At 38.4% G+C, this 26,748-nt stretch overlaps 1 protein-coding gene across 1 annotated transcript in view; it reads right to left on the reverse strand.

Annotated features, from left to right (window-relative positions):
• MYO3A (myosin IIIA) overlaps nt 1-26,748 on the reverse strand; it is a 131,610-nt gene that overhangs the window by 71,669 nt on the left and 33,193 nt on the right. Inside the window, 4 exon segments of the mRNA XM_048048503.2 lie at nt 1,412-1,557; nt 2,814-2,890; nt 15,894-15,993; nt 17,637-17,741. Coding sequence (XP_047904460.2) covers nt 1,412-1,557; nt 2,814-2,890; nt 15,894-15,993; nt 17,637-17,741 — 428 coding nt within the window.

Genomic DNA, 26,748 nt, shown 5'->3' on the forward strand with positions numbered 1-26,748 from the left:
AACCATTAATCACTATTCACTTATAATGGCAAGTTTCTCTTTTCGAGCCTGAAACAATATACTTTCTTAAGAGAATTTTTAAAAGAAAATCTATTTTAAGTTTTCCCAGAAGGACTGAATTAATCAGATTGCTGAACAAGGTGTTGGAAGAAAGTAGCTCTTTATTAACTATTTCTGATTCATCAGAAAATAATCAGAAGTCAACCGAAGGACTAGATACAGATATACTGTAGATACATACTTCTTTCTTTGAGTTGAGTTAAAGCTGTTTTTTCTAGGTGTTAATGTGATTCTGATTGTTTTAACAGTCTTCTTCGATTCAGAAATGCCCTTTCTACCAAGTGTAGTCACTTGGACAAAAGGAATCAGCTACAGATGAGGTGACTCTTTTCTGTCTATTTCTGGTTAGTCATCGCAACTGCTTTCTTCAAGTGCTGCTTGATGTTAACTCTAGCGCTTTCATGTTTTTCTTAATGAAGTTAAAAGGTATTGATCTTATATTTGCTCCAGGGAAGAAAGGCACCCACTATTTCTAAGGGTATAAGTTAGATGGCCTTTTGAAGGTCTAGCTAAAATTACTCACCACAAAAGTTTGTTACTGCTTTTCCTGTAGAAAACAGAGGTAAGAAGAGCATTCACGTTCTGCTTCGGTGTCAAGTCAGACAAGATTTCTTAAAATTGAAGGTAATTTAAACCAATTTGGGTGACTTGGCTGAAAAGGACTTGAAGCACTCATATATGCTATGTGGCCTCAAATGTTGCGGTATTACTTCAGCTGCTAGAGTGAAATCCACTAGCTGCTGTATGATCATCCCCTATAGTCTTTGAGACTGATGTTGTTTGAAACACTTTGGGTACTTTTATCTCCAGCTTCACAGAAAGTGCAAAACAAGTTCCTGGATACACTGCCTGAGGACAGCAACACTGCAGCTGGCAGGAGCAGCACAAGCTAATGAAAGGTAGGGGACTAAATCTATGTGAGTGGTGGAACACCTTGCTTCAAAGGACATGTGCTAACTCTTGAGGACAGCTGTGAGGCCTGTTTGCCACACTGGCCCACTAAGGCTCTACATTACTATCATAACACATCTGAATGAGAATATGTGAGAATAGGGTATATGGGACTCAGCTGAGTCCTGTGCTTGTGCATATTGGGCAGCAGTCCACAGAGAAAAAAATTTCTGGCTTTGTCTCAAATATAGACAAATCATCTCTGAACTTCTCAATGGGTGCGCATGGTTGAATCTGAGTCTTCAGAAAATATATCTGGACAGAGTATTTCTAACCTTCTCCTAGTATAAATAATGTAAAGAAATGGTACATACTTAAATAGTCTAAGTTTGAAGAAAGTACCTGCTAATGGAGAAAGTTCAGCCTAGCCTGGCAAGAAATAAACACATCAAGATATTACCTTGGTATTTTGAAGAGTGCCCTCATAGGGTGCAAATCAGCAAGGGGTGGATCCCCATCTCCCAACTCTATTGCAGTAATACCCAGTGACCACGCATCACATCTGGCATCATAGGAGCTATCTAGCTGCTGCTCACAGGCAATCACCTGTTAGAGGAAAAGACTTGGTCTGTCACTGTACAGTCAAATGTCTGAATTTAACAGCATGCCCACAGCTGAGGGAATCTCTTACAAGATGGAGATAGTGGGTGAAATAAACAGAACTGCACACATTTAGGAAGTTAAAACATCCTGCGGCTGAAAAAGCAAGGTTAAAACTACAGAAGGTAGGTCTTTTGTGAACACCAGGCTGCTATCTGGTCAGATGTCCCCTGATCTGACAAAAGGGTGTAAATCCTTAGCTTATTTAGTTGAAGGTGGAAAATTGCACCCATGGCTGAGGGAAGAAAAAGGAAACTCAGCAACCATAAACCTCTTATCTGTGGATTATTCCTGAAAAGAACTAATGGAGTTGTGTTGCCCTTTGTATAAATTGAAACAAGAAGGAAAGTAGGAGTTGAATTCATTATTTCCCATTGGGTTCTTATTCAGCCAATTCAGACAATTTAAAGATGAAGCCAATTTATCAAGAATGTGGTTGCTACCAGATATTACAGCAAATATATTTAATTTCATAGACATTTTGGTTCATTCACAATGCCAGCTGAATTACCTACAGGCCTAAGCAAATGTGTATAAATAAAGCATGTTTATAAACATACATGAATATAGACAGAGTAATTTCATGTGTTATAAATGGATGTATAGGTATGTGTGTGTACATGTGTTTGTGTGCACACAAATAGACTAAATGTATAGGCTTATTAATAACTAAATTTTTTCCTGCCTCATCTTAAAATGCGTATTTATATTTTTCAGTTTCAGGCTGGAAAAATCACCAAAGATGCATAATACATCTTATTTATTCAAAATAACGTCTTTCATTTCTTGCTGTCAACTATGAATATGATGTGTTAAAAACTGTCCAGGTGTAGAATTTTAAAAGTATAAGTTATATCACAGTACCACCCTAGACTCCTTCCACCCAAGGGAAGATGAGATGCCTGGCATAGTCTGAAAAGTTGGAAAGGATCGATGGTAGTACTCTTTCCTCTTAAACATTTTAGTAAGCAATTCAACTTCTTGCTCCCTCACTTTAACTTTTTAATTTCAAAATAAAGACTCTCTTAACTTAATCCTTGCAAACATTTAAGAATATAGCTTAAAAACACATTTTCACCAAAAGAAATAGCAATATGCTTTGAAAGGTCCAGTATTCAGGAAGAAAGACAGAGAAAGAGCAGAAATGCAGAATGTGGCAGCTTGAATACCACTGACAAAATGTTTTGAAACTTGAATCTAACCTCTGGAGCCATCCAGAACGGGGTGCCCACGGAGGTGTTCCGGCGGAGACGGGTGCTGGTCAGCTGAGCAGACACACCTGGAAGAACGAAGGGAAGCTATCATCAGAGCAACTGCTATTTCCATCAAGACTGTTCTTCTGAATGGTACCATCCTGGTCTGGTTTTGTCATGCTGTGACCTCCTTTGCAGGTGAATTTCAATGTTATCTTTCCAGTTCTCTGCTATAGGCCCAATCCTCAAGGGTACTGAGCACTTCAGCTCAGGCTCTGCACATCCTTCGATTCCAGCAACTTCAGCAGGACTGAGATTTTAGTCCCAAATGAAAGTTTCATTAGTAATCTGACTCCATATATTTTGACTGGCTAATTACCGTTTTTCTGTATCCTGTTTTAGGAGAGCAGTAAAGCATTTCATGAGGTTAAAAAAAAAACAACAAAAAAAACCCTCTACATCCCACTGTTTCTTTTTTACTTTTAAAGCTCATTACTGACACTAGACCTCCGTTTCATTATTTATATATTTCAGGTTAAGCACTATAAATGATACTTATCTGCATCTATTAGCTGTTCTACCATAAAGAAGAAACAACAAAATGGTGAAACATCAAAATGCTTACAAAAACAGAAGTCTCCCGATTCTCAAAGCAACATCAAATGCCTGCAAATCAGCTTTGCAACATGAGCCGCAGTTTAAGGAATTAACTATTTCAGGCCATGAGTTGGAAAGTGAATTCTGAAATCAAAACATTCTTTTCGGTTTTAGATTAAAAGACACACTGAAATATTAGAAATTCTAGTGGGCTACAGCGAACTTCTGATCTGCCTGCCACCCATTTCCTGCCTTAAATATAAGTTGTATGGAAGTAAGGGTTGGAAATACCTCTAGTGTGTGCAAAGGGGAGAGCACAACATGTGTAGAAAACCAGCCCTTCAGCTAGTAAGGCCTGAACTGTTTATGAGTCATAGCCAACTGTGAAGTCCACCAAAATCATATTCTGAAGCGCCAATACCAAGGATGGGATGAAAGATGCTGTTTTCTACTCCTTTTTCCAACCTTATTCTGATTGACATTGAAGCTCATTTATTTTGCCTTCATACATAAGCTTATTTTCTTGTTCAGAAAACAAAAAGCTTCAGTTTCACTCTGTGAGTACCATTTTGTCTTCTGAAATGTGAAGCTCCACTAGCTCCACTGAGCACCACTAGCCAGTTTTAACTTGTTGTATTCTCTGGTTTCAATATGCTTGACTTTACTTTCCTGAAAACCCTGTGGCTGTTTCATAACGGGCGCAACTCACATCAACGGCCCAGTGGAAATACTCTCACTAAACCTATATCTGGTTATAATTGTTGTTTTTTGTTTGTTTTGTTTTGTTTTCAGTTGGAAGTCAAGAAACTGCAGAGGGCTTGATCTGCTTTTTGCTCTAAAGCGAAGTGTTCAGCCCTGATCAAAAAATTATCTGCATTTGTCTATCACAGAAACATACATAACGGCTGAAAATAAGGCAGCAAGATCTTGATTTCCAAGTCAGCCTATTCCTTTGAGAGAAACACAACTGTTGCCTTTGGGGCTGCCTCCCTGTATTTTACTCCAAGCATGAGAAACTTGATTCTCTTCCTCTGTGCATGCCTGTAGAAATTCCAAAACAGTGTTTGCACCAAGGAAAGCAGGAAAATCTGAGGTTAAGCATAAAGTCCATCAACCCTGCTGCAAGCTCAGCTAAGCAGGGGCTTTGTTTTTGCTACATCGAGGAGCTGTCTGACGTCTGGCTTCTGGCTCACAGAGTTCCTGGCTATTCCCAACCTCCAGCAAAACACATCATTCAGAAAGCAAGGAGTAAGCACACGTCACCACGGGTCTGTCACCATCGTAGTGATACAAAAGGACATCATTACGTGATCCTTGCTTTTAGAGGGAAAGGAGGCTACTGTCTCTTTTTAGATGTTGTGGGAGTCTCCTATGCTAAGCTCTTTTTTTGTAGTCTTGGAACAGGAGCTGGGATTTAGATCTGCAGGCGAAGGCAGGCACTAACTGAATTTTTATTATTCCAGTGTCATAACTTTCTGTGGAGATAAGAAGCCAAATATAAAAAGAACATTAATGTGCACAATCTTCTCTGTCTATGCACATTTATTTTCTCTTTGAACTGTAATTATTAAATAAACTGAAGGATTTTTTCCTTTCTGAACCCTCCCCTCCCTTTTTTTTTTTTTACTTCAGTAAAAAGCTGATTGAATCTGAATTGTTCACTACTACTTTCTTTAGGCTCTTTTTTTTTTTTTTGGTGGGCTTTGTTTGTTTGTTTTTATCCTTTCGCTCTTAGCAGAAAAGTGGCATTTCAGATTATGGAGTGTAGGTCTTATGAAAAATGATATTTCCTTGGGCTTTTTCTGTGTATAGGGGAAAGATGATGTAATTCTACACTTAGTAACATTTCTTCCAGCATTTCAGTAACCAGTCAAGCATATAGCTGGCCAGCTTTTTTTAACTTGTACATTTTCTAACAATAACATCTTGCTCCTCCTCCATCTCCTTTACTACTGCTTTGTTGCAAAAGGAGTCAGATATTCTCCTATGGAGATTTAAAAATACGTCACAAAGCAATATTTTATTACAGAGATATTGTAAATCTTATGAAAACAAATGTCTTAATAAATAAATGCATTAATAGTATCAATGCACACTACAGTATCTTTTCTAATGTGCAAAAGAAAACATTTGGAAAAGTATATTTTTTACTTTACGTGCTTATTTCAGGCATTAGTTTACTAGTTAAAAATATGAAAATTAGCAAACCTACACCATGAGTATTAGATAAGCTTTTCATTACAAAAACTGGCATATTGGAATAACACCGAAAGCAAAGCCACCTACTTATGACCTTAGCGTTCAATAAAGAAAAAATAGGGCAGAAATGATCTCCCTATTATTAGGAAGGATTTGTCTCATATTTGCACCCAATCTGAGCAGACACTGTTCTGATCTAAATTGGGAGGCTGTACAACACCGTTTTATGATTATGCTCTGTGACAGAAGTATGCACGTTGTACTGGTTGATGTTAATGGGGGAATTGCGAGCCCCAGCAAATTCTGCTAAATTGACATTTTGCACACAGCAGGGAGACTGCATTTCTTGCACACTAGGTACTGCATCTGTACATAAAAACACACAAGCTACCTCAAAGGGCTTACACGCTATGTATCTCACTGCATTTGTCTACTTCTTTCATAACCCTCTTTCATTTGTGCCTTCAGTGTCCATTCCCCTAACAAAGCATCCCCTTTGTGAAAACAGCCCCCCTCCTGAAAAGGACTGTGAACCAAATCCTCCATTTTGCCCTTCTTGAAGACAGGAGTGACAATAGCTTCTTCCAGTCTTCAGGAACCTTCCCTGATTTCTAAGACCTTTCAAAGATTATCAAGAGCAGCCTTGCAATGTCATTGACCAGCTCCCTCAGCATTCATGGGTCCATCCCACCAGGTCCCCACGGACTTCTGTATATGTAATTTGTTTAAATGCTCACTAACCTGATCCTCCTCTACCACAGGTTTTTCCTTGCTCAAGACTTTCCCACTGGTGGCAGAGACCTGGAATTTCCAAAGATAAATTTCACAAGTAAAGACTGTGGTAAAGATGACACTGACTGCCTCAGCATTTCCCATGTCCTTTGTCACCACATCCCCTACCCTTATATATTGCCTTAATGCAAGTGATGTTTTAATGATGAAATAGATTACGAAGACAAGGAAACTGGAAAACTAGACTTTCCCAAACACTCAGGAAAACACACATTCCAGATGCAGATCTTGAACTAAAATAGGGCATGTCCAAAAGCTAACCAAACAGCGCTTTACAAATCCAGAAAGATCAAAAGCTTAGCATCCAGGAAGACCATGTACATGAACTGCTTAGGAGCTGAAAAATCCATGGTGTTTAACATAAAACTAGGAGGCATGAAGTAAATGGGGGATAAAAAACAATGAATGTATAATATAAACTTAAAAATATAGGTCATGTACACAGAGAACTAAAGAAATCAAAGTCCAGTGGCTTTCCCAGTAAATTCACCACATGGATTAAAGACAAAGAAAAGGCACTTTTAAGTGTATAGAGAACAAAATGAAAATCCTAAATGACATACAGAATCATTGTAGGGTACATACAGATGATAAAACAGCAATCAGTGACCTAAAAAACTACATCTCAATTACTACATCTGTGACAAAAGTAATCTTTTATAAATGAAAAGTTTTAATACAGCTTCTTTAAGAAATATGAGGACTTTCGTATTACAGGAGGCTGGGCAGGATGGTTCGGTGGCATACTCAAGCTTTCCCAAGCGTACAATTCTGACTGCACCATTTCTCCAAGGCCCTGGATAGAGCAGGTGACCACGGGCTGCCCTCCACATGCTCCTGACAGTTCAATTCAGCACAAGGCTAATGATTCTAATCAAATCTCATGCTTCAGGGCTTCAGCTGGTTTCCTGAAAGAGATGCACAGGAACATTTGTTTTCCTGATGCACAATTGGCCGGGTGGATTTTGTGAGGAGAACGACTCTTATCTGGAGCCTTAGGCATTTGTGCAGCTAGACACAATCTGGTGCAGTATGCTGGTGAGGAAAGTCCTCCTTCTTAGATGTTGCCTTCCTTATATATTTGGATTCAAACTGACTACCACTTTTGAGACCCAAGAGGAATTTTTACTCTGTGACTGGAAAAAAAAAAAAAAAAAAAAGGAGATTTTCTCCTTATATGAATGACATAGTTTACCTGCTAAGATTATCTGGGTTACTAGCAATACCCATGCTGATGTGACAGAATATTTAAAACACCTAAGGACAAAAATACGTCAGTTCAAATTGAGTCACTGGGTTCAACTTTCAGGTAAAAACGGTAAAAATGAAAAAAGTCAATGAGACTTTCAATGAATTCTAGAACTACCTCACCTCAAAAAAAAAAAAAGAGCATTGCAGCATACTTTCCAGATGGCCCTTCTTGACATCCTCAGATGCAAAATGGTCTGGGCTGACTGAGAAAAGGGCTCAAGAGATGTATATTTTGTGACCCTGGAGAAAACCAAGAAGTCTCTGCTGGCCAGAAAGTGCTATTTTTTTTGCTTCATGCGTCTCTGGCATTTGACACCAGCATTCTATGTCAAGCTTCTTGAATGTTTAAAAGTGACATCTTTATGAGAATTAGTAGGGAAAAAAACCACAAAACATATAAAAGACCAAGTGAACAGCTTATTCTGGGTACAGCACTTGGCCACGTGATTTCTTTTTTGTTTTTACTGGACAGCACAAAGGTTTTCATTCACCCATGGCCCATAAAATAATTTTTTTAAGACTAAGCCTTTGACAAAGAATTAAACATTCACCAAAGAAAATATTCCACAGCTCAAGTCAATGCAATCCATCTTATCCCTGCTGACCCTGGTTTGAAAAATTTGGAATTACTACTTCGATTGGGTTCAAAGCACTTTGACAAGCTGCTCATGAAGAAAGCTTTCTTCAAAGGTTTTTTTTTTTTTTTCCCCTTTTGAGCCCTCATAGAAGACCCCTAGTAAATGCTTTTTAAAAGTAACATGTGAGTGTCATGCTATATGGTATGCAGAAATGACAACACAATAATAGCCTGTTTTTGATCTGAACCAGTGAAGCAGACAGCTCTATTATGGATGCATGCTAGAATGACTAAGGCAAATACAAGTCTTGCTATGACTCATTGCTTAAAGTAAGCTAAAGGCAGAAAGATTTTTATTTTTATTTTTGAATACATTCAAATGAAATTATTTTAATTAATTGTTTCATTTTTTGCAGAATGATTCATACAGCATTTATAGCTAATGCGGGGCAAGAAGAAGGAGACACAATAGGGTATTCTGACTACTCCAGAACAAGCAATCTACAAAAGTTTGGAAAACTACTCAAGGTCATGCTGAGCTCCTCTTCAATGTCAGCAGGACATACAAAGCTGGAAATCATTATAATATATTAAAAAGGGCAGAGATTAAACCAACCTTTCCCGAAATGCCCCAGTACTCCAGCTTGGATCACTCATAACTGACTTTTCAATCTATCCGTCGAGCACAAGGTGGCTCTCAATTTGTAATCCATGCAGCTTAACCTATACTGCAAGCATTTGCAGTACAGTGCTGTAAGCCTTCTGTCCCTCTCCAGTGCCACGTGTCACACAAGGCTTGCTAAACTGATCTGTGATCAGTCAACAAACTACATCTACCAAGCATGGTAACGGCAGGGAGAGGCCACTGCATTGTCACAGCAAGGGAACGTGAGAGTTGGTGAGGTGTCATGGTGAAAGACTCAATGCTGTGGTTCCCTCTCCAACCTCTGACCCATGATTTCAGATGCTTTCCCCACAGGACCAGAGGAAGGGAACCTCTTCTGTGCATCAGTAAACCAGGAGAGGTGAGTAATTAAGCAGATCTATTAAGCTGAAATCTTACCATGGGCTTATTAATTACTTTATTGGACATGCTGATTTTACTATTCTTGGTTTTTCATTACAGTAGATGCTGGCTCATCAATACTTCAAAAACACTTAACCTGTTTAATATAGTCAATGAATTTTAGAGATTTGGGCTATATTTCTGCATCAGAATAGGCATGAATATCATGCAACAAAACAAAACAAAAACACCCATGCAACCTGACTTATAGTGACCAACTGTTACTGATCACTAATCATAGCAAAGCAGTACCAATATTCCATAATCTGCAAGAAAGCAGTAGCATACCACTACTGAATCATCACAGAGAATGCTGGCAGAATTACTAAAAATTCTTTTGGGGTGGGGAATAACCAAGAAATTTAATTTATGAACTAAACTGAATTATGAAATGAACTGAATACCTTCATTTAGTATTACCTAAATGAAATTATGTATGGATTTTAAAGCAGAAATTAATTCATTAAAAATACACTACCAAAAAGACCATGTCCTACATTTGGCCTGATTCACAGAATTGCAATTTTGAATAGTAAGAAGGCCATCCAGAAATGTCAACTTCAGATTTTCTTGTCTCTTAACTTTGGATGACTTCAAATGGCTTTAAAAGAAGAATGATCATTCTCTCCATAGCAAAATAACAACCCTATTACATTCCAAACACAAAGCTGACCTCCATTTATCTGCAGTTTCCAAACTACATGGAAGAAATAGTTCACACAAAAGCTGACCTGTGTTTATCTGAGTTTTCATACTACACGGAAGAAATAGTTCAAGTATTAATCAAAGTAATGTCACTTTCCAATATGTCTAAAAGTAATGCAGTATTCTCTTTCCTAATCCATTTTTCCCCAATGAGTCATACTCCAGTTAAACCTGCTGTTAGGCTAATCTGTTAGGCTACTATACATCCATGCTAAAATCGTGTCAGCTACATGCACAGGAGGATATCTGAAACTGCATTTGGAACGCCAAGACAATATTCACACACAACTTTTAAGTGCAAAACTTCTTCTGAAGAAAAAGCAGAAAAATGCAAACTAAGCGTATCTGAAATACAAAAAACATCTTCATTATAAATATACTTTATAAATATGCTCCATTAATGTTGCAATACATGTTTTAATTATGCAAATTGTGATCTCTTTATCCACAGTACTAAAGGAACCCTTGAAGTCATTCTATTAACTGCGTGCAGAACACTTTGTAATTTTCCACCATCTGCCAGCAGCAGTGAGAATGCATTACCTTCTTTCCATGTCTTCCACTGGAACCTGTTTTATCCATAGCAAACTTGGAACCTTCCTATGTATTGCTCAGCCAGAGACTTCAATGGAGATGTTTAGATACCATTAGTGAAATGCCTAAGAAACTGAAAATGGATAGTGCCAGTCCTTTTTGATATCACCTTTCTCCCAGTGACAGTACTAGGTGAACTGGGAGAGTCATGGGATCTCCTGTAGTTAGAAATAGGCTTAAATTCCAAAGAACAAGATTTAACCTCTGGCTTTTTTTTTTCTCCACTTTCTCAGCCCCTTTTTCAATGACCTTTCACGGTAGTAACTTCAACATGTGGTAACTTCAATTACACGTGGTATGAATTTTCATCTGATGCATGGGCAGGCATGGTCTTCAGCAAGGAACAGCGGTACTGAAAATCTAAGTGGTAGAGTACAATTTATATGTTCTTTTCTGGCCATTTCCAAGGCAACAGCTGCTCATCCTGAGATACTTCTAGTCTGTGACAGCAGGCTTCAGCAGTCCCAGAGAAGTATAAGCTACTTCTGCTCTTGTTCAAGACTCTCAGCCTACAAGGTCAACCCTCAAAAACACAGCTGAAGAGGAATTTTCCGTCAGCATTACACTGTCCTCTTTTTACCTAAAAGAATCACTCGCCCCATGACTTAGATGTTTCAAAACTTTTGGGATAAGAACGGTTCTTTCCTCACACGTGATTCTCCACACATCATCAACCTGTCTAGCTTCCTGATAGTTGTGACCTCTTCTTTCAAAAACATATAAGCATGAAAGTCTCTCTGACTTACAAGCTCCCAGACTCACTGGGAGGGCAGGGGATTTAAGAAATACATCAAATCTTTGAAAATGAAACTGGTCTTTGTCAGAGCAAAATTAAACACTAATAATAATACAGCTAAGTTTATTTTCTCCCATTTTGGAACAGCACATTTTTTGACATTTCAGAAGTTCCAAAGGAATGGGAATTCTGTCTTAGACTAACTGTATTTAATACATGAAAAGCCCTGCACAGCATCCTGATTTCAAGAAATGAAGTTGAATTGAGAGGGACTATTCAAAGAAGCAAGTATTTTTCAGCATAAGCAGATGTTATACACTCAGCTCTCTATGAAATTGGTCACACATTGTAAGATGCAGATGAATATATGAATTTTTATTACAGATGAGGTATGCTATGCATGCAAGTAACTTCAGGCAAGTGACTTTTTAAACTGATGAAACAAGGTCAGACACTGAAAGACATTAGGCACTACAAGCTGCAGATAGAGTGGTCACAAGACTTTCAGAATTCGTTTGGATTTATGTCATAGAAGTTTCTAAAAAATTATTAAGTGCTTATCTGCATCTTTAGTGGCTAAATTTTTTTTTTTTGAAAACTGCCTCTTTAACATAAAGAATCAACTGCAAGCAACCAGAAATCTGAGAAACATATCCAAAGGACTTCTAAAAAGTGAGAACAAAAACATTTCCTTCATGGAAAACTAATGAGCAGCTGTGAATATAATTAAGAATATTTATAAAAAGGGGATTTGCTTCACACCTTGTCTGTCTCCAACTCTTTTTATTTAATATTATATAGCTTTCATCCTTCAGAGTGCTGCAGGACATTTATTTTTATGCAAATGTGTATTTTTCTGTGAAGTCTCTATCCTATACTGAAAACATAGCAGTTACACTTGAAAAAAGTTCAGCTATTTATTATTTGTTTTGACACAGCAGAGGGAAACTGGGAGCATAGTTGTTGCGATTCTCAGGTGCAACATCCTTCCCCAAAGGTTTTCCTCCATAACAGCTAAGCAGCTAATTCCCACAGATGTTCAGGTAGTTAAATTGCGTTCAGTCAACCTTCTCTCACAGAGGAAAATACAAATTTTGTAATGTATCTAGAAGTCTAATGAATTCAGGGACTGAAACTGTAGTGTTGATCCCCTTGGGTACTTCTCATTATCTGTAGTCAAAAAGAATGATTTTGTTTATCTCTGCTGATCTAAGTTATCACACTGGATGGAAGCGAGGGGAGAAGATGCTTCCCTGGTAACAGTATTCCAAACTTCTAGCTTGGACAATTTAAACTAAAACATCTATCTGCTAGCTCCTTGATAAGCAATTTATCTCCAGAAGCATTGGTACAGAGATACTATAAACCCACTTACTTTGTTTTGATCATTAATTCCTCAGCTGGGATTAAGGTGTTTCGGAGACGTGAGAATAATATAATACTGGGGTGAGTTCTATACAGATTAAGCAATATTGCAGCAGAACTTTGAGCGAAAGCAAAAATTTCACTCTTCAAAACAACCTGGGTGAGGCAATGCCATGGTATTCTTTTAAAGTCTTTCTAATCTCATTAACTATCAATATGCCTATGAAAGGCTAACAAATGGCTAAGACTGTTTTAAGTTTGTTGTTAAGACTGTTAAGATTTTGGGAGAGCTTTTCCATAGACTTTCTGTATTACATCAAGCAACTCAGTCTCTCAGGGTTTCGGATCCTCAGTCTGTAGCTGGAAATTATAGTAATCTAACTCCTTGTATAGCACTGTGAAGGTCATCTATTGCAGACTGTGCAGTATTCAGAAACCACGGTCACAGTATACATAAATGCCTATAACACAACAACCATAAGGCAATGTGTATAAATTGTGTCACAAAATAAAGCTTCTAAAAAGTCAGTACTGCTGTGCAAGAAAGGACTCACCGTGGTGGTACATTTCATAACTGAAGTTCAGTGAGTACAAAAAGAACAAAGAAAAGAAAAGTCATTCTCAAAGTTGACAATTCATTGAAAGTTAACTGTTTTTTTTGTTTGTTTGTTTTTCACTTGTGACTTTTAGAAGCTCCTAATAGTACTTCAGAATGAAAAAGTGACACAGCAACACAAGTTCAATATGACCACTCAACACATACAGATGGAGAACATCCTTTTTGGTATTGTGCTCCATAGGGCTTCACAGGCCGGTTTTTCAGATATGGGTTTTATGCACCTGTGTAAATACAGACCAGCATAAAGAGTATCAAGGGAGGAGAGCAAAGGGTTCTTCAGGATCATCTCATCATCAACCAGCATGTAGGAGAACAGTGCAGCCAGAACTATCTTGGGAAGGGCTCACTTCCTCTGTCAAGTCTTTCCTGGTTAAAGGAGCCCCTAATCCACTGTCATCATTTCCCTCTACACAATGGAAAAGCTGCAGGCATGCTAGAAAGGGCTGTGTGATTATTTGTGTTGCTGTTTTGTGTTTCTTTGTTTGGCCCTATGTAATAGTTGGTTCAACCTAAAATAAAAATGTTGTTTCCACTGAGTACCTACTGAGAAAGAAAGAAAGAGATTGTGTCCATGCATCTATATCATTTGTAGCCTGTAGATTCACAGGCTTATTTTGTGTATAAAAAAAAAAAAAAAAAGGCAACGAGTTTCAGTCCCTGATCTAATAAACACTTACATGCAACAGTCTGTAGCTGTGTCAACGTGAGAGATTTTAATCAAATCACATTCCTTGCTAAAAAATACTCTTGAAATCTGATTAATGTGGTTTTAAATCCTCTTAAGTAGAAGACACAAACCTCCCAAATCCCAGCTGAATACCTTAAACATCAGCCTGAAGGGTGAATGGTCTTCCCTGATGGTTTTGTGAAGACTGCATAAGTTTTCCCCATTTGAAAATACTCATTATTGGCTTCAGATTGGCTTTAGGGAAAAAAAAAGGCTTGAGAAAGTTTCTATTTATTTCTAAATTAGGGTGCATTTCCTATACTCCTTTAGAAGGACTACTGGCCCTTATTCAACCCACGTAAATGTGTGTGCACGTATGCATGTTTATTGCACACATTCTCATCTATGCTTTGGCATCACAATTCTTTTCCCACAAGATTTTAAAATTATTTTTTAATTACAGCCTTAGCAGTAGATTGCAGTAACTGACAAAGAACTGAGGTCCTCACCCCTAAAGCTTGTACATTTTGACATCTGCATAAGTGATTTAATTTTCAAAAGCATTGATCCTCCACAGCTCTAATTGCCTTCAGCACCTTAAAAAATAGCATTTGTGACACATTAAAAACCTGTGGGCAAAAATATTGATTTTGCCTCACATTAAATTTCCAGACAATCAGAAAATACTAGTAACTGTATGGCAAATAATTTATGAGATCTGGAGGCTTTGCAACTGAAAATTTTATCTGAGTAATAAAAAAAATGAACATAAATACATACATTTTCAGAATTAGTAACCCTAATAGTTGTGGAGTTTTTGTGTGTGAAGTAGGAGGGTTGTACAAATACAATCTACTAGCGGGAAGACACTAGACTAACGGAAGTTAAAATCCCATGGTTAGTTTAAACAATTGTTATGTATCAATTAAATAAATCTCATTAACAAGATAGGAGGGTAAAGGAAAACGAAAATTTTCCATCTTCTGAATGGAATCATGACATTTACAACGGGTTGCTGTGCTATGAAGTAGTGACCTATAAATTAAATTTAATCATTAGAAGACAGTGTGCTACCATAGAATAACAGTTCATAATAAGAAGCACTGAAAAATTACATAATCCCCTTAAATAAAACAACAGTCAAACTTTTTAAGGCAAACCACTGTGGTATGTCTGAGAAATAGCTGGTAGCATCATTTACCTGTGTCACCGCTTCTTGCCTTCTGGTGGTGAAACCAGATGACAGCATTCAAGAATCATTTAAGATCTAGCAGACTTGAGCAGAGCCTTTTAAATAATGTCTTAGGTTCAGATTTGCCAAACACTAATCCATTACTCTTCACAGAATTTGGAAAGTGGGAATTACCTACATAATATATCTCCTTTTGCTGCATTCAGGTGGTATCCCTTGTTTCATTTCAAATCAAACAAATTAAGTATACATAACCAAGATGGAACTGTCCCATTCTTCACAATTTCTGTTAAGTTCTAAGTCCTCTCAGTTACAAAATAAGGCTTTTGGCTATCAGTTTCTAACCTCACTGAATCAGCACACAGTCCCTGAGGATCTGAATATCAACCTTATTTTGAACCTATTAACTTGTTTTGTCACTTTACTTACTATGCCTGCCCTGAAGCACTTGGCACTTACTAACAACGTATTATAACTTACTCTTTAGCCATGCTTTTTAAATGGCATTAGAAAAATTGCTGGAAAAGCCAAAGTTCTAAAAGCACTGTCTGTGAATAATTAATTTCTATCCAGTCAAAAAGTGACTCTCGTTACCCAAGTGATTTTTAATGAAGAATTCAAAATCTTAAAAAGTTATTATAACTCATCTTTTCTGATTTGTTTTCTCTATTTTATTTTCCATGTTTCAAATGTACAACATTGGTTGTATACATAAATAATGTAACATACCAAAATCCACAAGCTTGACTCCTCCTTCAGTGGTCAAAAGGATATTATTTCCTTTAATATCACGGTGGATAGTTTTGTTTTCATGCAAATGCTGAAGTCCCTGGAAGGTGAGATGTAACCATGAACTTTTTACTAACAGCTCTGATCTCTATATTACATTTACAGAAACAAAAAGTAGCAGATAATTATGAGAAAAAAATAAATATATATAATCCAAAATCACAGAGATGTCATTCTTACAGGAAAAACTCTTGGCACACCATGAGTAATACATATTTTTAATTGCTTAACTTTATGTCAAATAGAAATTTTAAGATAATAGCAGAAAAAAAGCACTATAAATGTATGCTATATATTACACCTTTAGAGTATAAACTCAAAGAAAACTGCTAGAGCCTATCAATAATTCCAATGCAGGAAGTCAAATTCTGATTAAAAGACAATGAGAAAGAAAGACACTTGATAAGCTGATTTTTTTTTTTTCTTGTGGAGGTGTCTGAATTCACTAGAACCAATGATCATTTCACTATTAAAAAATACCTTGGAGCCAGACATAAATCAAACAGTATTCTGTGTATATTTCTGCTATTTCTCAAAATAAAAGTAATTTTTTTTGCCCCTGCCATGGGCAGGGACACCTCCCACCAGACCAGGTTGCCCAAAGCCCCATCCAGCCTGGCCTTGAGCACCTCCAGGGATGGGGCATCCACAGCTGCTCTGGGCAGCCTGTGCCAGTGCCTCACCACCCTCAGAGTAAAGAATCTCCTCCTAACTTCCAACCCAAATCTACCTCTTTTTTTTTTTTTTTTTTTTTTTTAAGCCATTTAACCATTCCTTCTTGTCCTATCACTACACTCCCTGACAAAGACTCCCTCCCTAGGTTTCCTGTAGACCTCCTTGAGTACTGGAAGGCTGCTATAAGGTCTTCCTGGAGTCTCTTCCAGGCTGAACAGCCCCAGCTCCCTCAGCCTGTCTTCATGGGAGAGGTGCTTCAGCTCTCTGATCATCTTTGTGGCCAAATTTAATTCTTGCAGGGCTTTAGCTTTGCTAACCTGATCCCTAGCTGCTCGGATGATTTCTCTGTATCCCTCCCAGGTGATCTGTTCACCCATGCAGGCCTCCTGGTGTTTTTGCCCGACTTCTTCTTTGTTGGGATGCATTGCTCCTGAGCTTGAATGGGGGGTGATCCTTGAATATTAACCAGCATTCTTGGGCCCCTCTTCCCTCCAGGGCTTTGTCACATAGTACTCTACCAAACATCCCTGAAGAGGCCAAAGTCTGCTCTCCCAAAATCCAGGGTAGCGAGCTTGCTGTGCTCCCTCCTCACTGCCCTTAGGACCCTAAACTGCACCATTTCATGGTCACTGCAGCCAATTCTGCCCTTGAGTTACACATTCCCCCCCAGCCCCTCCTTGTTGGTGGGAATGAGGTCCAGCACAGAACCTCTCCTTGCTGGCTCCTCCGTCACTTGGAAGTTATCATCGATGCATTCCAGGAACCTCCTGGATTGCGTATGTCCGGCTGTGCTGTCCCCACAACAGATATTGGGGTTGAAGTCCCCCATGATAACCAAGGATTGTGAATGTGACGCTGGTTCTATCTGTCTATAGAGGGCATTACACATAACTTGATTTCACTAAACACCGCTATAAAAGGCTGTGTTAATGAGGACATGACCTTAATTCAAAAAAAAAAAAACATTTACTGAATATTGACTGTCCTTTCACTGAGAGCTTATCTTACCATCAGAGCTTCATGTAAAATGTAAGCAATTATAAGTTCATTCATCCTTTCACCTCTCTTCAGAAACCCTTTCACAAGATCAGTCACAGATCCACCATTGCACAGCTGCAAAATAAAATTGGAATATAAAAAGGAATTAAGAAATGTTGGAGCAGCCACCTGGTTTTATTTTACAGTAGTTTCTTATATTTGTGCCTGAATGAGCTCCTTATTAAACTGGCAAACCACAAATTTGTTCTTGCATCTACCATTTATACAAACAACAAAAACAGCAACTTATACCAACTTCTTTCACCACTTTCTGCATTTAATTCTTCTTGCCCAAATGCAAGTACAGCAGTCTATTTCTTTGTTTTCCTATATAAGCAATTGCCTTTCACTGAAATGGAAGTAGCTTATAGAGCAATAAATTTGCTGTGAAAGCATGTTCTGTGGGGCACGCTAATTGCTTCTTATATTCATCATGTGCAACTCACCAGCAATGCGGATTATTACAGCATCAATTCTCAGGTACAAAAGCTACATACAATGTAAAATGGATTTAAGGCATCAGAAGGCAGGTGGCAGAGAAACTCCCCCAACAGGAAAATCTTCCAAGGTAAAAGTTACCTTCTTTGCCAAGCAGTATGTAATTTGTAGTGCAGAAGGACATTATACACAAGGGATGGGCTTCATAGATGGAGATGAAAGCACAGTGGAAAGAAAAGTCTCGTTTATCACCAAAACAAGGTGGGTCGTGGATGTAAGATAAATTATAGCCCTTGTAGCATCAGCTCTCTCAGCTCCTTGTTCCAGATGCAGAGAGCCACAACCTACTCTTCTGCCTCAATTCCAGACAGACTCCAGTAAGATCCGTCCCTTTGCTTCTGCATACACAAGAAGCACAGGTTTGACCTTGTGCTCTAAAGATTACCAGCAGTTTAGCCTAGAACTGCAACATTTCATGTTTATTCTTTTACCACTTAAATTTTTTAGCAGGAAGAAGCAACAATCTAAGTCTGTAGCAGCTCTGTACCTGCAAAGATGAAATCAGTACTTATGGTCTTAAACTATCCCTAATGATACCTATTCTGCATCACCTAACAATACTCATTGATTAGAGAGCCACTGCCTCTTTAAAGGAGTAGCTGCTTCTAATAAAACAGTGAAATAATCTATAAGTTTTACACTGTATCGTCTAGTAGCTTTTTATACCAAAATAAATACCCACATAAGACATTTTACCATAAAATTGGTAGCACAAAATTGTAAATCCTTCTGAGTGCAAATAGGGTAGCTTATTCATGATGGCTTAATTTATCGATAAAATCTTTCAACAGTAGAACTCCAGACATTGGACACTTTTATATTTGATATTTTTTTAATCTGTTCTTATATACCTCTATATTTTTTTTTCTGTGCAGCAACTACAGAAAAGACTTGCACCTTCCGGCAAAAAACACTTTACATCCCTTTGTACCCAAACAAAACAATAATTTTCTGACTACTGTAGGAACCCTGGGTTGCACTGAACTTGCACTGCGTGAACGCCTACACAAATATCATTCAATACATAAGTGCTGTGGCAAGATATTTCCCCCGTCAGGTCAATGAAGGCTCTGGTCTGATAAATGCTGAGCTGTATGGCAGCAGTCTTGGTATTGCTTAATCTCACCCCCTAACTTCAGTGGGACAATATGTATGCTTAGAGAAGGGAAAAACTCATGTGCGTAAATGATGAGATTAAGTGCTTTGTGGGATCGGGGTCAGATTCCCAAGCAGGATTGAATTTACTGTCTTTAGGCATGCTGGTCTGCCTTCTCCATTGCCTTTTGCTACTTACTTTTTCTACAATGCCATTCACCTTCCCAAATCTCAGCTGTTTTAACTTTGCCACATCACTGACACGTTTAATCATACCTAATGGATGATGACAAGTCCAGTTAAATTAATGCACTAGCATTTCAGGGCACTGACACGGTCTGACAACTGGCAAAACAGCTGTGAAATAAATCATATAAATACAATAATATTCTGTAAATTACTTCATTATCTAACATTAAAATTTTGCTTCTTATAGATGGGTCTTCTATTTTGTTTACAGAGCTGGATATCTGTTAGGCTTTCTGCTCAAGGTAAAGAGAACTAACGCAGAAAGGAATATATTATTTCTGTAGGTGGGAGAAGGAAAAATACTTCAGAAATCACCTTCTTCAATACGTAGGTAGTAAATCCAACACTGAATTTAATTGTCTGGGAGAACAATGTTTATTTTTACTTTAACATGTTGCTTTAACTAACTTTTCTACCACTCTTGTAAAATATAAGCACCTGTTATAACTATCTGTATTATTAGATAGAAATTATATAAAATTCCAGGTGAAGTAAGGTACTAAAACTGGTAATTTCAGATCAAACCAAAACTGAACCTGGGTATGTAAAAGCTCAGCTGAGCAGTTCTTGAGCAGAAAAACAAAAGTCACCCACATCACGGAGGAGGTGATCACATCTACAGTGACTCCCAAGGCAGAGCAGCAGTTAGGCTGAGGTCAGTTGAGGATCTCAGAGATAGAGGCTCTTGCATGCACAGGGCAAATTTTCTTTTGCTACTTCTGTCTCAAAAAGCTGTACTTCTACTTATACCAGATGATTTGTATTTTTTTCTGACCACCACCATAGGAGGATGAGGGGAAATAAAGCTAGGTAATAGAATGGAAGCAGCTAAATGAAGGAAAAGGGATTATGAGAATACAAACCACAATTAGAAAAGCAGATTATGGCAGACACTGTATCTGTGTGCTCTGAGATGTGCGGGGTGGGGAGGGGAGGAACGATGACGACAAAGATGACACAGGTTAGCATTAACCTTGTTCTATTTTTCTGCATGCCGCACAAGTCCTCGTGGGTAAAACATTGACTCTGATCTCATTTCTTATTTCTACTGTTTATTTTTGCAGGTGAAGCTGCCACATGTCCCTATAACCATACATGCAACTGAAGTTCAAACAGTGACTCTTTTTCCTAAGACTATAAAATTACACGTGTTTTCAATAAATGCTTATCATAAAACTATCAAAAGCCCCTCTCATTATAAGCCACGTTCCTCTCTTCCCCCTCAAAAGTAGAGAAAATTACTACTTTTTTTAGTAGTAAAAACTACAGAAAATTACAATACTACTGCCTAATGTACTTCTGGACCATGTCTACAGGAGCTCCTTTTTTGTTGTTGTTTTGTTTAGATTTCTTTTTCTTTACCAAAGCTGACAGCTGCAAGGGGGAATCTGAGTAGGCAAGGAGATAAAGTATCCTTGGAAATGTTGATCAAGATCTGGACAATGTCATGAAAACTTAAATAAATATTTTAAAATCACATTTTCTTAAATCATGCAGTACTTCAATGAGATTATTGGATAAATATTACTTCGTAGTACTGCCAGACTGGAAGTTTCCTGAGGTGCTGATAAATATTGCAGCTTGTAATTATGATCTCTGCAGTTTCTTAGTACCATGCTGTCCACAGAAAAAACTTGTGCAATCTCCTACCAAAGTTACTGTGTTTGAGTGTAGCTAACTGCAATGCCTGTACAACAAGAAATCATGAAGGCAACAAAAATACATTTTTTTAAAGATCTTTTTCCTTCCAGTGAAACATCTAGAGAATAGAGGTGTTGATAGCTACTATTTTGTTGCAAGCCAGCCCATTGTCCTAACTTGAAGGGGTAAACTGAAATCTTTGTGCTACATAAAAGAGGGTGCAGAAGACAGCGACAGATGATTCCCAGAGGTACTCAGCAAAAGGATAAGAGGCAACAGTCACCAGCTGCAGGATGGTAGATTCCTACTGGACACAAAGAAGGCATTTTCCCACTGACAGTCTTATGATCTGGAAGACATCACCCAGCAAGGATACATTATCCTTGAAGATACCAAAATCACAGATGGAAAAGACCTGGTGCAAAATTGTGACATTGAAGTTAATCATTTTTGAGCAGGAGGGTGGACCCAATAACCTCTGAAGGTACTTTCCAACCTGCATTTTTCTATGGTTAATAATAATTGAATTTAAAAATACTCAGTCCCTAGTCTGGACATTCAGACAGACAGGTGAAAAGGACTGAGGAATTCTTGCATACTCAGAACTCGATAGAAGACTTGATTCATCTGAAAATGTGCTTATGACTTCTACAGTGGTGACAAAGAGCTCCTCCCTTATGATTTTCTGGCACTCAAAAGGCAAAGACTCATACCAGGATGACACACAGTCTTCCACCCACCCATCTGCCATAACCTTGTGCTGCTGTAATTGAGCTATTAGAATGCAAAGCTCTCTTCTGCAATAGATTTGTAAAATAGCACGATTCTAACACGAAATGTCAGTTAAAATTGTCACCACATCACAGTCATGCAGTTGTTCTTTGTAGGTCTTACTCACTCTTCACCTGACCCAGCTGATACATTTCTCTGTGCTCAGTCCTTCTGGTTTCTGAAGCCCACTGAATAACAATTCAAGCATCAGCTTCGCTTTTAAGAGAACTATTAGTTGCACTTTTGTTAGGACAGCCTTTACACAGCCTTTATACAGCCTATTACAGCCTTTAATCATCCAGCTGCTCCTAATTTATGCATCTGTGCTGAGCTGTCAGGTGAAATTTGCTTGCATCCTGCAGTTGTCGAGGCACTTTCATCTTATTTCAGCAGCTTGGATTCGAACAGCTACAGTAACAACTACTACAGTTACTACTTGCCCCATCCTTACAGGCTGCACGGACAGAATTGGCTGGGTAACACCTCACGCATGCACAACTTAAGGCATACACAAGTGATAGTTATGAAAAAGTTGCATTGTCCTGCCTTGCTTTAATGTCGTCACACACAAGAATCCTAAAACCATCTCAGGCACTATTTTTTTTTCTCTCCTGTTCTAAGATAGATCAATAAATTTCAGCTGTTTCTGAGCATGCAGTACAGCAGTGCTGCCAGCCCCTGAGCTGGCTGTACCTTTCTTTTGGTCCTGGCTTTTTTAAGAACAAAAGATCTGTATTGCTGCTGCTTTTTGTCACAAAACTACAGAAACATGTATAAACAGGAATTTAACCCACTGTATTTTCATTGTGTAGAGATCTAGTACTTTCAAGTGGTTCTTGACAGACGGTTGGCCTAACCTACTCCTAAAAATCTCCCAGTGAGGAAGATTCCCATTTAAGCAGCTGGTGGGTTTCACTTGCCCTGTAGTCAGAGCATATTTCCTACTATCCAACCCAAATATTCCTTGCTGACAACAAAACTGCTTTACTTTTACCCTTCCCTGTAGCTTTTGAAAATAAATGATTGTTATTCTCTATTTAACATCATCTTTGACTACTGTCACGACATACTATTTTTCTCTTTTGTGGGCTGAAAAAAAGTTAGTTGCTATAACCTTTTGAAATAATATACTCTTTCTGAACCTAGACTGTGTACAATTTGCCACTGATGTTTGTGAAACATTTTGCACAAAACTGAATATGGTATTCCTTTGGGAGTCTCAGCTGGGAAAAACTGGAGAGAGCAGAAACATCCGCACTTTGTAGAGAACCTGTTCTGCAGTCCCATGGCCTAGTCAGACATATCCCACTTCTTCCTCCTATAGGGAGCAGTACTTTGCGTGTGTCTACTGCATTTATCCCATGATTCCAGGAAGTTCCTCAGTGTGTCACAACAGGGCATCTGACACTATTCTCCAATGTGCCTGTAATTCATCTAGGTGTCCATTTCGGACTTTTTATACAGACTTTGTTTCCTCACCTAGGTTATTAACGAACAGAAACAGGCCAAAAGCAGATGCCCACTTGTGGTTCTCCCTGCCTGAAAGTGAACTACTTACCACTGTTTTTTGAGTAAAGCTTTACAAAAATGAGATTGTTTTATTGTTTATGTGAAGTTTCTGCAACTTCCACATTTTCCTCACAAGAATGTCACACGGAAACACACCAAATCCTTCCAAAAGGCATAATGCCATCTATTGCTTTCCCCTTACAACACCAGTTATTCTGTTAGAGATTTTATTAACATGAATTGTTGTGGCCCAATCCAAGCTGACTGGAATCACTTTTATCATGATAAAGATGATATCTCTATCTTCTTAGTAACACAATATTGTCTTTGCCATGCCACATTAATCTCTCAGACCTTATACTTAAATGCTTGTACTCTAATTGTGCATTTTTGTTTCTCCTTTACGAACACATTCTAAAAGATTAAAAGAAACAAACCCTGATGAATTTTTACTGCTCTCTGACAGTGCTTGTATCTTTTGTCCACATCAGCTAATTTGCTACTGTGAGTTTGATGATTTCTTTCAGTAACGGCCCAACTATCCTGTTTTCCTTCATTTTTTATGCTATTGCCCTAAGCACAGCTACCTACCAGCTTCCCAAGCCAGGTAAAGCATACTTTTCTAAAGCCGGTTACCCTTACTCCACTGCTCCACCAACCTTCCTTTCCTCAGGAAAGCGAACACAATTATCTTGGGGTTTCTTTCACTCAAATGTCCTTCCACCTTCAACTTTTCAAAACAGAACTTCTCCATTAGAGCAGAACCAACCTCATACGGCCATTTCCATTGTCACTTCCTTTGCCTTCTGTCTCCAAGAATTTGATGGACTCCATTTCTCACCACACTGGCTGTCACAGTCAGTTGTGACCAGATTCATTCCTATTCTCTGCCTACGGTGTGACATGTCTCTACAGCTGTCTACAGCCAAAGAGCACCTTCCACTGACAGCATCTCATGCCAACTACAGACACCAAGGGTCCTTGTGTAGACTTAGAGAACCACATCGGTTTCTTCAGTGGGCCAAGTGGTTCAACATGCAGCTTGTTTGTACAGCACATTTTTAATTTCACATCAAACGGAGGAAAGATGTGCACTGTGACTCCTATTTTTTTCCTAACAATAGTACAAGATAACCTATAATCCAAAGAAACCATACCAATGCTCCGGGCTTTTAGGTAAAGCTGATTGCTTTCAATTTAGCGTGAACGAGACATGTCTCTGAAAGACATCTTTCCTGAGTTGTTATTTAGCTTCAGTGATCACAGTCCATGTGCTATTTGTAGTTTTGCTCCTTTACATCATCTAGCACCTTTAGGGATGTTAGTCACTGCCTCACAGCTGTTTGTTTGTTGCTTCTGATCTCTTCACTTTCAGTTTGGCTTTTAACTTCTCATTTTCCTTGTCAAGTTCATGCAGTGACAACACAAGCACCCAGAGGAAAAGTTTGCCTATTCCATCTCAAGCAATGGTGTCCTTCAGTCTCTTCTTTTTCTCAGTCAGAACATAGAAGTCTCCACCTCACACTGTGGCCAAAATAGAAAAGACCACATCTATGCCAATATTGCTTTTGCCTACATACAAAAGCTTGTAGCTTTTAAAATGCAGCATTTCATGATACCACTTTTTGAGCTGCGGAAACACCAAAAAGGGAAGCTTCTTATTTTAGTGATGATTTGCAGAGCTCATTTGTACTTTTGGACTGTATAAAGTCATCCAAACATAACTCTAGGGCCTTAGTGTATACAAGAAACCTATTTCCCACTACATTTCCATTCAAGGATCTTTCTGCAAAATCAGCGCTAACTACAAAACCGAAAAGCACTGGCCAGTAAAGAGTCCAGGACTTTCTGAACAAACACAAGAGACAGCTTACCAAGATGGAACATTTTTATACAAAAACCTTAGTGCAAATCATCGATCTATTTTCATTTATTATTTTGTACAAGGAGCAGTGGTAAAAATAACTTTCAGAATGCAAAAACACTCATTTAGGTAGGGAGAAAAAAAGGAGCCTAAGTTAGAGATCAGTAACATCAAGAGAATCATTTCTACTGTCTGCTACAAACTTAGATAAGACTCTGAAAATACGAGAAGCCTAGCAGCAAGGTGGGCTGCATAACAGCAAGCACTTCACAGCTTCTATTGCCTGCTCAGAAGCACGTTGCCCTTGTTCAGTCTTTACCAATTACGAAATGTTTCAAAGCGTCTTCCTCTTCTGTAGCCTCATTTCTATATGATTCAAGGTTCAGACAGTAGTTCCAAGTACTATCATGTCCACACTACACATAATTCATTTTATGTCTGTGTTCCTAGATGAAGACAATAATTTAGTATAATTCACTGTAATTTAAATGACTGCAATCGAAATCATCCCTATTGAGTCTGAAAGCATGGCTTGGGGAAGCACGGATCGAAACAATGGGCCTTGTCTCCAGTCTCTTTTTATAAAAGGAGTGAAGCTGAAACAGACTCATCCTAAAGGCAATTCCTCTCCACTCAGCAGAGTGCAGGACAGGTCAGCTGAACCACTCTCTGGAGTTCCCTGCCTCTGTCTGGTGACTGCAAAAGCAGCTATGGTGACTCAGTAATTGTGACAGGATCCTAAACCTGCAAGAATATTGAGAAGTACATACCAAATATACAGAGAATTTTGTAAGAACCAAAAGGACTCTGAAATCAGAAGTGTTTTATTTTGTTTTAAATAAACTACTGGAATACTTAACTCAGAGAGATTAGCTCAAAGAGCTGAAATCAAAGTGCTCTGTAAACCAACCTCCCCCTGCTCACAGTGTGTATGCAAGACAGGTCTTTGCTTCCAGGGTTTGACTCCAGCTAAGCCAACATCTTTCTGAGTTGCAACAAACTGACTTTCTTTCTGGACCCTAGGAAAATTTTTGTTTTGGCAGCACTGACACCTGTCTGCTTCCTGCACTTTCCAGCTCCTGGTTCATTGCTGTAGTGCTCTTCTCCCAAATTCTGCAGCCTCCAACCTCTGCCTGACAAATACAAAGGAGGAGGAAGCTCCCTCCCTGCAGGCAAGTCCACTTGCTCCAGTCACACCCTTTATAAAGGGACCCAACATATAAACTGAGAGCAAAGACAGAAAAAATATCACATTTGAATTTAAGTATTTAACCTTCAGCTGTCTAAAGCAAAAAGAGAAAAATCCTACCCCAAGCACTCTTATGACTGATGCTATCCTCAACTAAAGCTAAAGAAAGCTTGGTAATCTGGGATTCAACCAATAGCTACACAAATTCATTGTGGATTTTCTTAAAATAACTTCATATCTTTAATAAAGATGTGATCAAAAATAAA

This window comes from Anser cygnoides, chromosome 2 (genome assembly GCF_040182565.1).
Source record: "Anser cygnoides isolate HZ-2024a breed goose chromosome 2, Taihu_goose_T2T_genome, whole genome shotgun sequence".
NCBI lineage: Eukaryota > Metazoa > Chordata > Aves > Anseriformes > Anatidae > Anser > Anser cygnoides.